Raw genomic sequence first — 13,241 nt, 5'->3', positions numbered from 1 at the left:
AGGGTAAGAAAGAATTTTAAAAAAAAAAAAATTGAAAAATTCAAGAATCTAGAAATAGAGTTACTAAAATATCTTCTTAATTCTCTAAATATTAATAAAGTAATTCAAAAATCTAATTGTACTTATTTTATTATTTTTATTCGATTCTAGTTCTTCATTAACATTTATTCTACTAAAAACTGAAAAATCAATTTTATATACATTTTTTCTTTATAATTATTTAAATACATTTTAATATGATTATATATTTATATGCAATTAAAATTATATATAAATATAATACAATATATATATATTTAATTATGGTAAATATACAAACTATTGTTACATTTCATTAACTTATAATTCTTGATAACTTTAAAATAAAAAGATATAAAAATATTTTTTGAACATAATAATCAATAAAGATTAATTAAAAATCTTCCTATTCTTTTCTCTCTCTCCATTTCCACCTCCATTCACCCACTCTCGTCTCTTCTACTTTCTCTCTCCCTCTACTTCTCTCTCTCTCTCTCTCTCATTCAACTTCTAAGTTCTTCAATCTCATATCAATAAAAATACATCTCAATACAGTCATGGCATTAGCCAAAAAGAAAAAAATCTGAAGTGGAGAGGTGGATAACTATGGAGGATTGAAGTGTAGTTACTTCGGTGAAGAGGATGGAGGAAGTTTAAGAACTGGGTTTGCGAGGGTGAAAACAATCGTGGAGGATTAGAGAAGGGTTACATTAGGGTCCACCTCGGTTAACACAGCCAGATTGTAGCTGGGAAGTCACCCTCTCTACTCGTCTCTTTCTTTTGTATTTTTTTAATCGACAAGTCAGACATAATGACATGATTAAGATCCACATAGCATTGCCATATGAGGTCCAAGCTTTAAAGCTTCAAAAATTACCGACAGACGGACCAAGTTATGCTGTTTCCAGTAGGTGCCAAAAGCATGAAACACGACTCAACATGACTATTCAGTAATTTCTCAAGCCCATTTAGGTTCCCATCCTATCTTGAGAGCGATGCGTGAATCCGTATAACTCTAGCAAAATACATCACAAACAAAAAGGTTTTTAATCATTGAACACTATGTATCGGAAAAATATTACAAGAATATGAAGTCAAATGACCCAAAAGGCAAAATTTTCATTGTGGCATACAACCTTTTCAATGCTAGTTTATTCCTAAACTGAAACAGTAAACAAATAGAGTTTCAAAACCACAGAGAGAGCAAGCTGCAATAGAAAGATGCTAGCTACTATCAAAAACCACCTTTCACCTGCAGATTTGATATGGGCTCGTAGATTAAGTGCCAAAAAGGTTGCTGACATAAAGCCAGCCACACCGGCAATCACCCACCTGAAAATTTCCAACGGAATAATGGAGAGACACTGCAACCAAATACACAAATTTCAGCTGATTGCCAATTCCTACTGCAAAATACATGATGCCAATTCCTACTGCAAAATACATAAACTCTTCATTTATAAATAGAAGCAAGATAATCTCATTACTCACATATGTTATCTTCAGAATATAATATAGACCTAAAATGTGGCTTACTGACAAATGTCTCATGCTAAATCATCAGTAACTGCTGCTGCTTAAGAACTCATTCAAATCAAAACTTTGTCCAGGGTACTTGTAACAATGCCATCTACTGTAGACATGAGGCACAGGGCAGGTTTTGGATTGGAACTGGTCAAACCTAGATTTGACAAGAACCATCTTGAACTGGACCAATTTTGTCCATTTTCAGGCCAAATCCCAGATTGCTCCCTTCTTAAAACTAAAACTATGATGATTGAATTTGATCCTACCGGGTTGACCCAAACCAAAATCAGAACCGAGGGGAACCCTTCAATCAGTTTCATGTCCCTAGCCCTAAGTGCATGTTTTTAAATCTCTAACTATTTGCTAAGCATCATCAAAGCTACACAAGTAACACAACTACAAAGAGGTTGCATAAAATTAAGTAGCAGCATTTGTTAAAGAAAGCACATCTAATTATCACTCCTTATGTAAGACTAGTTTAACAAAAATTTCTATATGAAATTTTCTGCTACAAGCATATACTTTCTGATCTATTTCTCAACTCTTCTATAGAGTGTTGGATCTCTTTATGGCATTTACTTCATAACAAACTTTAACAGAAACAGAAAACTTACCAATGCTGGAATAAAGATAAATAGGGAGTATCCATAGAGACAAAACAGCTGAACAAGGCCAGATGGTGCTGAAAAGTACTTGAGGATTACATATAATCCAAGAGGAACAATGGTGACATATCCATAGAACACACCAGCAGACCAAGTCACCAGATTTATGTCATAGTCCCATTCTTTATTTTGTAGTTTGTGAGATATATAGGTAACGAAAGTGCCAATTGAAGCTGCCACAAAAATTAGGGTAGTGCATATCCAGAATGGTCCATACCTGCACAAATATTGAAATTTAAGGCACATTTACTAATAAGGGAGCATTTATTATGGAGGGGTGAAAAAAAATTACAGGACTAATATTTAAGAGAGTAGTGCATTTGATTCAGAACTTATGGAGCAACAATTATGTTTGGTATGTGGTTAAAGTAATATGGTGAAAATTAAATAAAGAGTAAAACAAAGATTTTGAAAACAATCCCTCCCCCCACCCCTCTCTTATCCTTGGAGGGGTGGTAAGTGTAAACTTACTCCCTAAATAGGTTTAAAACCAAGTAAGTTTTATGCCCTTAACTATTCCATATCCCCTAAAACCTACCAAGCAAACTTAGCATACACTGGTTAATTGAAATTTCATAACATTTTATTCTCTCATGTGACCAGAGGAAAGACTTAGTTTCCAGATCCAAAAACTTAATGCAGTCCCAAGACATAAGATGAAGATATTACACAATTTACAAGTGAAAAACTTGATCAGGATCAAAATTAGGTAATATGATGGCAGTCAAAGGTTGCAAGGACAACTATTTAGTTCATAAGGAAATATAAATCAGAGCTCACAAATCTTAGACTTGATGTTTCTCCGGATGGGTCATCATTTGTGCAAGGGAGGTTCTCAGTAAATTTTACTAGGAAATTATTCAACTTATACCATGCCCATAATCTTGCCAATGAATTGGCTTTTTTTCCATCTACTTTGCACAAATTTTCTCTTCCAAGTAAAAACTCCCGATCATCTTTGAGCCTTTATATTTTGCTTACCATCTGATGTTTATTTGTGCACAAGTAGAGTAATAAAGCGCAAAACACTACAAAACTTGAAATAAAATTATGTAATTTTTATGCACTTGTGCAGTCAACCTTCTAAACGAATTTTCGTTGTTCTGAAGAACAGAAGGGTTAATTACTTTTGTCCTGTAAAAAGGGAGAAATATATTTTCTTTTTATTGTCATATTGTTGTAAGGCAGGTATTGCTGACAATATTATATGACACCACAGCATGGCACAACAAGAATACTGATTCTCATAGTACATATTATATCATAATTCATATCTCTATTTCACGTTCATTTTCCCCTAGTCATCTAAGATTATAAGCTAAGGAACACTTAACACATCTTCTTTTTTTCTCTATCTATATCCTATATGTGTTACCTTAGCAATGCGTCAATCAACAATTTAAAATAGAAGAAACATTCTGATGTAAAGACAAAAAGGTTTGTGATATATTCAATGTTTACTTGAATCAATTAATCCATCAAACAGAAAAAATGAGTTGGGCTGGGATAACTCACAAATCTGGGTTTTCAGCAGTTTTCTCGGAGAATGTTCCTCTGAAGGGGAAAAGTGAATCTCTGATCCTCTCCAAAACATCTGTAGTGTCTACATCAAAATATGGCTTATATGCAGCAACTGTGAACATCCGCAACCAACCACCATGCTGAGATTCCTCAGAACCAGAAACAGGTTTTGAAAATGTATCTGCACTGATGCATACATGGCCATTAAACACTAACACAAACTTCCTCCTCCAATTGACATTAAATTACTCATCTCCTTTTTTTTTATTTGATTCATCAGAAACTTTAGAGTTCCACTGTCACTTTACTATTGTCAACTAATCCAAAACAAAAGAAAACAAAATCAGATTAAAAATGAAATTTCATAATACATGCCATCAGCATCACGAGGAGGGTATGATCCACCAGAGATTTTCCCATGCTCACTTGGAGGAAACGTCTGTAAATTCGATTCTGCAACCGCATATAGAAGCAATCACATCACAATTATGAAGATTAACAAAACTGAAAAATCAAAAAAATTAACTAATTAGCATTAGCGACATCTACATCCTATAATATCCATATTTCGTGTAGGTTCAGTTTCCAAAAAAAGAACTAACCTCAAACAAGAATTATTATTTAATTCACCTAATGATATATTCTTCCAAGTTTCTCCATTTTCACAGCAACCGAAAAGCAATAAAATTTGCACCAAAACAAAAGAGGGAAAAAGGATTTCAGCATGAACAGGAACATACCTGCGAATTTGACAGAGATGTGGTCTGGATCTGGGACCGACTGCAAGGTAAAACCAACAAACCCAATTAGATCTCAATAGAATCCACAGATAAAATGAAATTGTAAGAAAGACTTACAGGTACAGGTCCCGAGACCTTCTGGTTATCAATACTAGTATAATTGCCTGACATCATCTTCACAAGATTTCTCTATCTTTCTCCTGTTAATTTTCCTTTTGACTCCTCTCTGCTTCGTGCTAACAGATCTCTCTCTGCTTCCTCACAGGCTTCAGCGTTGAGACTTGGGAGTCGGGAGTCAGTTTAGTTCTATTGATTATATTTTTTGTTCTTACGTGCAAGCCAGATTTGCGTCTGCTAAATAAGAAATTAAGGATGAACCCACGGAATCATAACGACATCAAGACACACAAGGAGAGCTTGGGTTGGGCCAACAACCAAAAAAAGAACATGGGCTGAAATGGCCCAATACCTCAATGTCTTATAAAGTAATAATTTGATAAATTTTTGAACTTACAAAATATTATCAATATCAAAATAATTTTTACAAAAGAAATTATACTAATTAGTCCCATTTTAATTCTTATTTTTTTTAAAAAAAAAACTCATTTTATATTTATTTTATTTAATAATTTTATTTCGTTATAAAAAAATATTATAACAAATAAAATTTAAAAATTAAATTGAAATTTTAACCGTAATCATTCTTTCAAGTAGCAATAATACAGGCTTAGCCGTGGTAAGTGTGTTAGAATTAACTTGAGAGGTCTCAGCTTCTTCCTTTACCAACTCAATGTATAAGGCTGAGAGTTGATGATAGATTAAAGCCATATGTAACTCACCACAGATTTCATGCGTCCATCGTTATCACTGAAAACTAATTCAGAAGCACCAACCACCTAAGCTTCAATATCGCAACCATGATAAGAATTGTCCATGTAAAAGCACAAATATATTTACTTGAATTTGCAGCTGGAAAATGATCAGGAATTGAATTTTGAGGTGCACTGAACAATAATGAGTCACTGTTTATACAGGTATTAATCAGTCTCTCCGCAGTGAGAATTTCCACGCCAAATTATGTCTCATAAACTATATCTTTCCTCAAGGATAAGTAGCCCTGATTCAGTACCACTTACCTCTCATCTTCAAGTTTTTATTCTTCACCGCTGACCTTCCTGTTTGAGGAATTCAACTTGGCTCTCATAAAATCCATCTATTTTGATATTAACCCATGCTATTCGCAAACTAAAGCATATTATCAATGATTTATTGCAATTAGGCACTTTGTAGTCTGCCCCCTGTAAGCAATAGGTACCTTCTGATTGCAAGTATGAGAACCCAAGTACTTCTGGCAATTTTCTCTTTGATCAACAAAAGAAATGCTGAACTCAGCACAGTCTTCAAGATCTGGGCCTGCAAGCCCTTGAAAAATCCCAAAAATCCTTCTCCTCCATATTGCACACACTACTGCAGGCAATGTTTTACTGGATTTCGGTTGGCTTTTCTTACTTAAATCATCATCCACATCTGCTGCTTGAATCATCACCTTGCATCTGTACGGAAAACACATATCAATTTTGCTCCAAAAAAATTTAAAAAAAAAAAAAAGAAAACCTTCAATGTTGCAGTTTAAGATTATAGCCATCCACCTGATTGCAGGATATGTAATAAAGGTGGCAGCACTACTTGAAACTGCACCCAAAAGACAAGCTAAAAAGGCAGAAAGGGCTTCTACAGAGGAACCCTTGTCTGCTGTATTTTTCCTTTCTCTTGATAAGTCTTTGTTTGAGCTGATCAAACACTGTATACTGCATTACATAAAAATTCTGACCTCAGGTTGGTTCGCCAATTTATTCTCTTAAAAGTTTATGGTTTAGAACATGCAGTCTATATGCAAAACCTGAATTGAAGGATTTGAGGTCAGCAAAAGAGAGATGCCAAGGCCATCAAATGCATCACTCCAAGTGCCCTCAGTCAATGTCTGCCAAAGTCCTTTTGATTTGCCAAAGGCACTTGTCTGCATCCTTGAGGAGGCCGTATCCAGGGGCTACACAGTGATATATACATAATATAATACTAAATTTTAAATTTAACATTCAATATGTGTTCTAAGAGAAAATAAGCATTTAAAGAAGAGGAAGCAAACAAAAAAAACAATAAATAGAAAAATGAGAAAAGAAAACAACTACGATTTAACAATCGTTATAATTCCGGAATTTATCAGTCTTTGCTCAATTACCACCATTAAATCACAAAAGGAGGAATAGGCTAAAAGTTCACAAATCACAATCACATCAACGCATATAACAGAAGAAATTCTTACATAACATAAATGACGTTACCATCATAAGTTTCATGCTCTATTCTGAAACTGAAAAGTTAACAAAGCTGTGAGATTTGAAATTCACTTATTTGCTACTGCAGATCTGTCAAGGAAAGTTCAAAATAGCATTTGTTTGTACATCATGAAATCAGAAGCTCTAAAATCCATTCATAAAATTGGGTGTGCATGATTTTTTAAGAAATAAATCAGCACCAAACATTTGAATTGTGTTCAAGAAACAACAACTTGAAAGTCATGGTTAATGACTCACCTGAGTCAAAATGGCAGTGCAAGCACCAGCAGCAGCAGCAGCAAGAATCAAGTTAGCTTTAGTTCTAATTCTTTTGAAACCACTTTTTTCCAGATATAGCCTTTTAAAATAGCTGTACCCATAGAAGTAGACAAACTGTGAGATGAAAGACTGCAGATTTTTGGTCCCTAAGCCTTGATACAGTGAAAGAATTTGCCCATTGGATAATGCTTCCCATAAAACATCAGAAAGGTGCCTACATGAGTCAGAAAACAACAAGTCTTACAACAAGCCACTCACTGAAATAAAATATGCTCTCAAGCATTGCACTTGGCCTAAAATTTAAGCTACAGACAACCTAGGACATTACATAAGTATGAATGACACACAACAATTAGATACAAGGGCTATGCAACAAACATCAACACTCACAAGCCGAATAAGAAGAAGAAGAATAATTTTTTAGTGCCACAGACACCAAGGGACAGTATAACACTTCATCTGATAATATAAAACTAGTTTCAGCACAATTCATTCAAAGGGTTTCATTAGAAAGCAATCATCTTATTAAGACATCTCCATCCTTACATTCCATCCATTTCCTTTGAACAGTTCTAAACAAAAATAATCAATAGAAAGGGAGAAAAATGGTAGATCTAAAAGCATCCTAATGAGAAACAACAATGTTCACATTTTTTAATCTCGTAGACAACTGACTCTGCTAGTAGTTTTAGCATTTAATTATTATGCCAAACCTGCCAAACACCCTGAGATATTATATTTAGCCCACTAAACACACAAGGGTTTTGCCATACACAATCAGAACAGAACCCATACTTGAAGAACATAAATTTTTGGGAGAAAAATTTTTTTCTGATCACGTTGATTGAACAACTATGTAGCGCACGTCAAGCTAGTCCTGGAATTACATCGGCAATTTATTTAGCACACTGAAACCTCATAAGGAAATAGAGAGACCCAGCTAAAAGCAACAGCATAGGCACACTTGCGAAATAGATTCAACCCAAAACTAAGCACTCATGCAAACTCCAGAGTCCATAGGTTAATAACGCATACCCATATTCAACAGCCTACGTATATTACACATTAACAACATAAAACTCATGAATTTGAATCTATCAAACTGATATGACCACAGGATCATGATCACGAGACAGTAATGCATACAGAGAATAACAAAACGAAGAAAAACAAGCAAAAACGCGCGAAAAAAGAGGGAGAGATGAGTTAACCTGTATTTTCGCTGACCATGAGCACGAACCTCGGCTTGATACTTGGTCTTACAGGTATCGAGAGGGTACAAGATCGTTGTACTGAGCAAGGAGCCAATGGCACCAGAGGTTGCCTCTGAAAGAGATTCAAGATCAACACCCATGTCTCCAAATATTAAAAACAAGTTGGGACCATTTCAAAAAAGGATATTGATATAGGGATCATTTTAAAAAAACTAGATTAAAGTTATTTCATTCACATATACTTTGATTGGCGAGAGAAAATAGAACGGGCAACTGTCGAGCATGGGAAAAAGACGGAAACAGAGATAAAACAAATTTTACCCCTTCACTCTCGAAATAATCTTAAACGCCAAAAGCTAAAATAAAAAGCAAGAAGCATCTTGCTTCCAACCCATTTGTCATGTGCAATAACTCCATTAAAGACCCAAACCATGAACCACCATAGGGAGGAAAGAACCATAATGGTTGCACTGAGGAAATTAGATAAACACCTAAGGAGAGCCGAGGTCGTTAAGATAAAGATTGAAAGGCCAAAGATTAACTTGCAAATGAAGAGCAACCATGCAAGGGTGAGGAGCAAAGCTCCTTTAGCATGTATATGCTTTGAAGGTCTCCATGGAGGCAAAGAAGCCAAAAATTAATTAGTATTTTATTCAAACTAAAAATAAAAACTAAAAAAGAGATGGTAAAGTTATACTTTAATTATTTGTTGGTTAGCCAACAAAAACTAATGAAAAAAACTACATAAATCAGATAAAATATTTAAACCAATTTAATATAACCATTTAATCAAATCTACTCGTGTAAATTAGTTTGAATTGATTGAATTTTATGAATTGAACCAATCTATTAACACTCTAATTACTCATTACTAAAACTAAATCATTTTGTTAATCAAATATTAGCGACTAGAACCATAGCAGGAAAATAAAATAGGAGAAAAGTTCTTTTCAGTAAAATTTAATGCAACAAAAAGATCCAACAATAGAAAACAAATATAAGGAAACACACATATTAATATACTATATTATAAAGGGCAGTTAGCTTGCACCATGATTCTGCAATTGAATCTGCACTAGGGGTGAGCATTCGGTCGGTTCGATTCAAAATTGAATCAAACTGAATAAATTGAAAATCAAAATTTTAGTGTTTATGAAAACCGAATCGAACCAATTTTTGTCAGAAATCAAATCGAACCGAACCGGTCTGATTCGATTCAGTTCGATTCAGTTTGATCGATTTCGATTTTTAATATTTTTTTATTTTTTACACTTTATTTTTAATATTTTAAAATTTAATTAAAATATTTTAATCTTAATATGATTTAATTTCTCTATATTATTGAAAAAATATATTATTATCACTAATCGATTCGGTTCGGTTTTTTCGATTTTTTTCTGATCAAAATCGAACCGAACCGAAATAACCAAAATTTCTGAAATTAAAAATCGAATCGAACCGAAATGTATAAAAAATTAAACCAAATTTTCAAATTAGTTCGATTCGATCGATTTTTTCAGTTTGAACCGAATACTGTTCACCCCTAATATGCAGAATCACCATATATATTTATCCCTGATATCCCTTTACACATTTGCATTCGATTTTCTTATCCATTTTTGAGTTTTTTTTACTTTATGTTTCTTCTTCGATTTCTTTTTCTGTCTTTGGCTTGCGTTTGCTGCTCATGGTGAAACAGTGTCATCTCCTGCATGCTTTTTTATTTTTTCTTCTTTTGTCTTTTGCTTCTTACTTACTAGCCTTTGGCCCCTTTCTGCACAACGACACTGTTTACTCTTTTTTTCTGTTTTCTTCTTTGTACTTCCTTCTTTCTTTTTCTCCATCTTTCCTTTTTACCCTCCAAATTTCACTGATTGAGCAAGGAGATTTATCTAAATAGTGCAGACATTGAAGCTCATATACAAACTTATTCATTTCTTGGATGATGCTCTCAACAGTATTAAGAGATTTCATTCATTAAGCAGGGATATTTATCTTAATAGTGGTGCACCCATGGAAGCTCAGCTAGATCTCCCTAGCCTTTCGAAGGCCGTCATTGAAGCTCGTCGTGTAGAAACGAGTACATTGCTAAAAAACTTTACCTTTAAACTCATCAGACTTGAGATATTTGTTGACTTGGATCTGAACGACCAATTGAGTATTCTCTCGAGTATCCACAATTTTATTCTAGTAATCTTTGTATCGAACAGAAAGAATATGGACCTCGCTCTCAAGCTGCCTCTTCACAACTTCAGAAGCACTCAAGTCCTCTCGAGCCCTGCTCAACTCCAACTTTGTCTCCCCCAACTCCCCAGATAGCCTTTCTATCTCCTCCTCGAGCTAGGCAAATCGAGCAAAAAGGCTTTTTTCTCTCTAATATGCAAAAGCCTTCTCCTGAGCAAGCCTTACTTCTACGGCAAATCTCTCTTCTGCAAGTTGCACCTTTAAGAGAGTAATTTTCTCATCTTGAGCTTGATTGTCTTGGAGAAGCCCTTCCAACCGGCTCATCTCCCCTTTGTATTGTCTTTTCAGTGCAGCAGTCACCCACGTAGCCTCCTCTTCCTTAGCCTTCTTGATATCTTGGAGAGCATCCTCCTAAGAACTGGCCCTTACTCTTCAGCTCCAATAGAGCATCCAAAAGCTATAGAGCAAGAAGACAAGTCAGAAAATAACCAAAAATTCAAAACCAAGAAAGAGTAATAAAAACTTACAAGAAGAATTTGTCTTTTAAAAGCGCCAAAAAGGTCCTCTTCAATCCGGGCAGTAAACGAAGCCGATTGCTTAGTGGACTCAACTACTCAGTAAATAGTGCTCATCATCCGAGGATCAGTCAGATTCGAGGACGGCCCAAAGACATGATTACTAAGTAGCGGCCCAAAGACATGATTACTAAGTAGCTTGGTGATAGAAGTAGGTATAGAGTTAGAGCTTAGTTGAAAATGTACCCCTGACTCGTTGGAAATCAAGGCGGTCGGAATATCCACATTGTAACGACCCCAAAAAGGACCGTCACCGGCGCTAGGATTCAGGTCGGCTTAAGGCCGCCAGAACCCGTAGCAAGCCTGCTATACTCTCTGTGTACCTGTACAATTCATACATGATCATACATTTTCTGTGAAAATAAAACTCTTTTCTGAACCAAGGCTTAACCTGTGCATGCACTATCTCTGTACTCTGTACTCATGTACTCTGTACTCTGTATCCCTGACTAGAGCTTGCTCTAGATGGGTTCACTCATACCTGTTAAGCCTGGTTTTCACATACAGCAAACATATATACATATACAGATCATGTACAACACATACATCACTGGTCAAGCAACAACTATTACATCTCTTTAATATTACATGTCCACCCTAAGCTATTACAGATCTCTTTTCTTTTCCTGTACTCTGCTGGACTGTCCCTGTACACTGTACACTGAACCTGCAAAACTGGGGTTAAGGGAGTGGGATGAGCTCTATAGCCCAGTGAGTAGAACAGTAAAACATCTCAGTAAAATATGATCTCATGAAATGCACCATATCACAGACAAGCCACATCAAGAGTAAACCTGTCACCACATAGTCCCAGTAACTCTGTGCCAGGGCGTAGAATCGAGCACCTGGTCTTCCTGTCATATATGTATATGTGTATATAACACCTGTGAACTTACCATTGCCAGGGCGTAGTCAAAGGCTCCTGGACTTTGCTATATACCTGCCAGGGCGTAGTCAAAGGCTCCTGGTCTTTGCTATACGTGCCAGGGCGTAGTCAAAGGCTCCTGGTCTTCCTGTCTGTGACTATTGGATCATTCAGCATTTACTCACATCATCAAATAACAATGCAATGCAACATATTCGTGTATACTAATGCAAGCAACCTATAGCATAAACATGATGCATGAGATATGCTAAAAGCAATTTGTGATTCAATTAAAAGTCATACGTTTAGTTCCACTCACCTCTGGCTATCTGGACTGACTGACTCTGCAGGTTCTGAATCTCTGGAGCAGTACTCACTGCTGCTCTCTCTGGTTCCTCTGGTCTGTACCTATACAGATAGACTCAAATGAGGGACCAAACTAACTTCTCAATACCTCTATTAAACTCTCCAAGAATCCCCTGAAACTCACTTAACTAGTCCATGCAAAGCATGCAAAAGAAAGCTGGACAGAACACTTTCGGCGGTAAGTTCGGCGGCCGAATGTCCTCGCCAGAGACGAAACTCAAGCACCTTCGGCGGCACCTTCGGCGGCCGAATCCCCCAAACAGAGCCGAACATGCAAAACATTCGGGGGCAAGCTGTGGCAGCCTAAGCTACCATGCAAGAGGTTCGGCGGCCGAATGAACCTTCGGCTGCCGAACCTGAGTTCATCCAGAACTCAGTTTCAACGGCAAACCACCTTCTTCTTTCCTTCAACTTCTCAAACCATGCAAACTTTACCTCCTCCTCACCATACATATACTCATGTATATGATCACAGGGGTCCAAAACTAGCTAATAACCCCAAACAACAAAATAAACATAACACATAAATATATATACATGCATAATTCTTTAAAACTACCCTTAATACCCTAAACATGCATCTCCTTCCTTTATCCCCATAAACTCAGAAACATATACACATGTTCAAAAGCATCACTTACCTCCTGTAGCAAGAAGCTAAACACTCTGAACAAGGGAAAACGGATCACCTCTTCTCACACTCTCAAACTCTCTCAAACTCACGTTTTGCTTCAAACCCTTCAAACTTGGTGAATGAGCAAACTCCTGCATGAGCTGCTCAAAATACTTGCAGATGAGTCATAGAAGACGTGGCTAATTCATGGCAAGAATCTGAGGCCAACATCTGTCAAAAGCCATGACTCAGCTTGGCTGGCCAACTCATCGTCGGCTGCCCAATGACATGCAAGACCATGCAACATTCGGGGGCCGAACTTCCCTTCGGAAGCCAAA

At 36.1% G+C, this 13,241-nt stretch overlaps 1 protein-coding gene and 1 pseudogene across 2 annotated transcripts; both read right to left on the bottom strand.

Annotated features, from left to right (window-relative positions):
• Positions 1–1,042: 1,042 nt before the first annotated feature.
• LOC110619954 (protein YIPF1 homolog) lies at positions 1,043–4,831 on the bottom strand. Of its 2 annotated transcripts, none has more exons than XM_021763474.2 (6): positions 4,589–4,831; positions 4,472–4,511; positions 4,103–4,184; positions 3,726–3,917; positions 2,160–2,427; positions 1,043–1,382 (listed from the first exon to the last, which is right to left on the bottom strand). In XM_021763474.2, exons 1-6 carry the CDS (start codon positions 4,643–4,645, stop codon positions 1,176–1,178), a joined length of 846 nt encoding a protein of 281 aa, XP_021619166.1. In that variant the 5' UTR covers positions 4,646–4,831; the 3' UTR covers positions 1,043–1,175. The 2 variants fall into 2 exon arrangements, with proteins under 2 accessions (XP_021619166.1, XP_021619167.1); XM_021763475.2 differs by having other exon boundaries at positions 3,726–3,912; positions 4,107–4,184; positions 4,589–4,829.
• A 574-nt stretch (positions 4,832–5,405) lies between these two features.
• Positions 5,406–8,902, bottom strand: LOC110620679 (annotated as a pseudogene).
• Positions 8,903–13,241: the final 4,339 nt, after the last annotated feature.

Source organism: Manihot esculenta, chromosome 8 (assembly GCF_001659605.2).
Source record: "Manihot esculenta cultivar AM560-2 chromosome 8, M.esculenta_v8, whole genome shotgun sequence".
Taxonomy (NCBI): Eukaryota; Viridiplantae; Streptophyta; class Magnoliopsida; order Malpighiales; family Euphorbiaceae; genus Manihot; species Manihot esculenta.
The sequence above is the reverse complement of the archived record's forward strand: the minus strand, read 5'-3'. Positions and strand labels throughout refer to the sequence as shown.

What these genes read in the sequence shown, in the direction of transcription:
- LOC110619954 (XM_021763474.2), bottom strand. Translation starts at nt 4,645, where the DNA reads ATGATGTCAGGCAATTATACTAGTATTGATAACCAGAAGGTCTCGGGA. An exon ending in ACTGCTGAAAACCCAGATTT is followed by an intron (nt 2,428 to 3,725) that starts GTGAGTTATCCC and finishes ATATTTGTGCAG; the next exon opens with GTATGGACCATTCTGGATAT. An exon ending in TTATCTTTATTCCAGCATTG is followed by an intron (nt 1,383 to 2,159) that starts GTAAGTTTTCTG and finishes ATTTGGTTGCAG; the next exon opens with TGTCTCTCCATTATTCCGTT.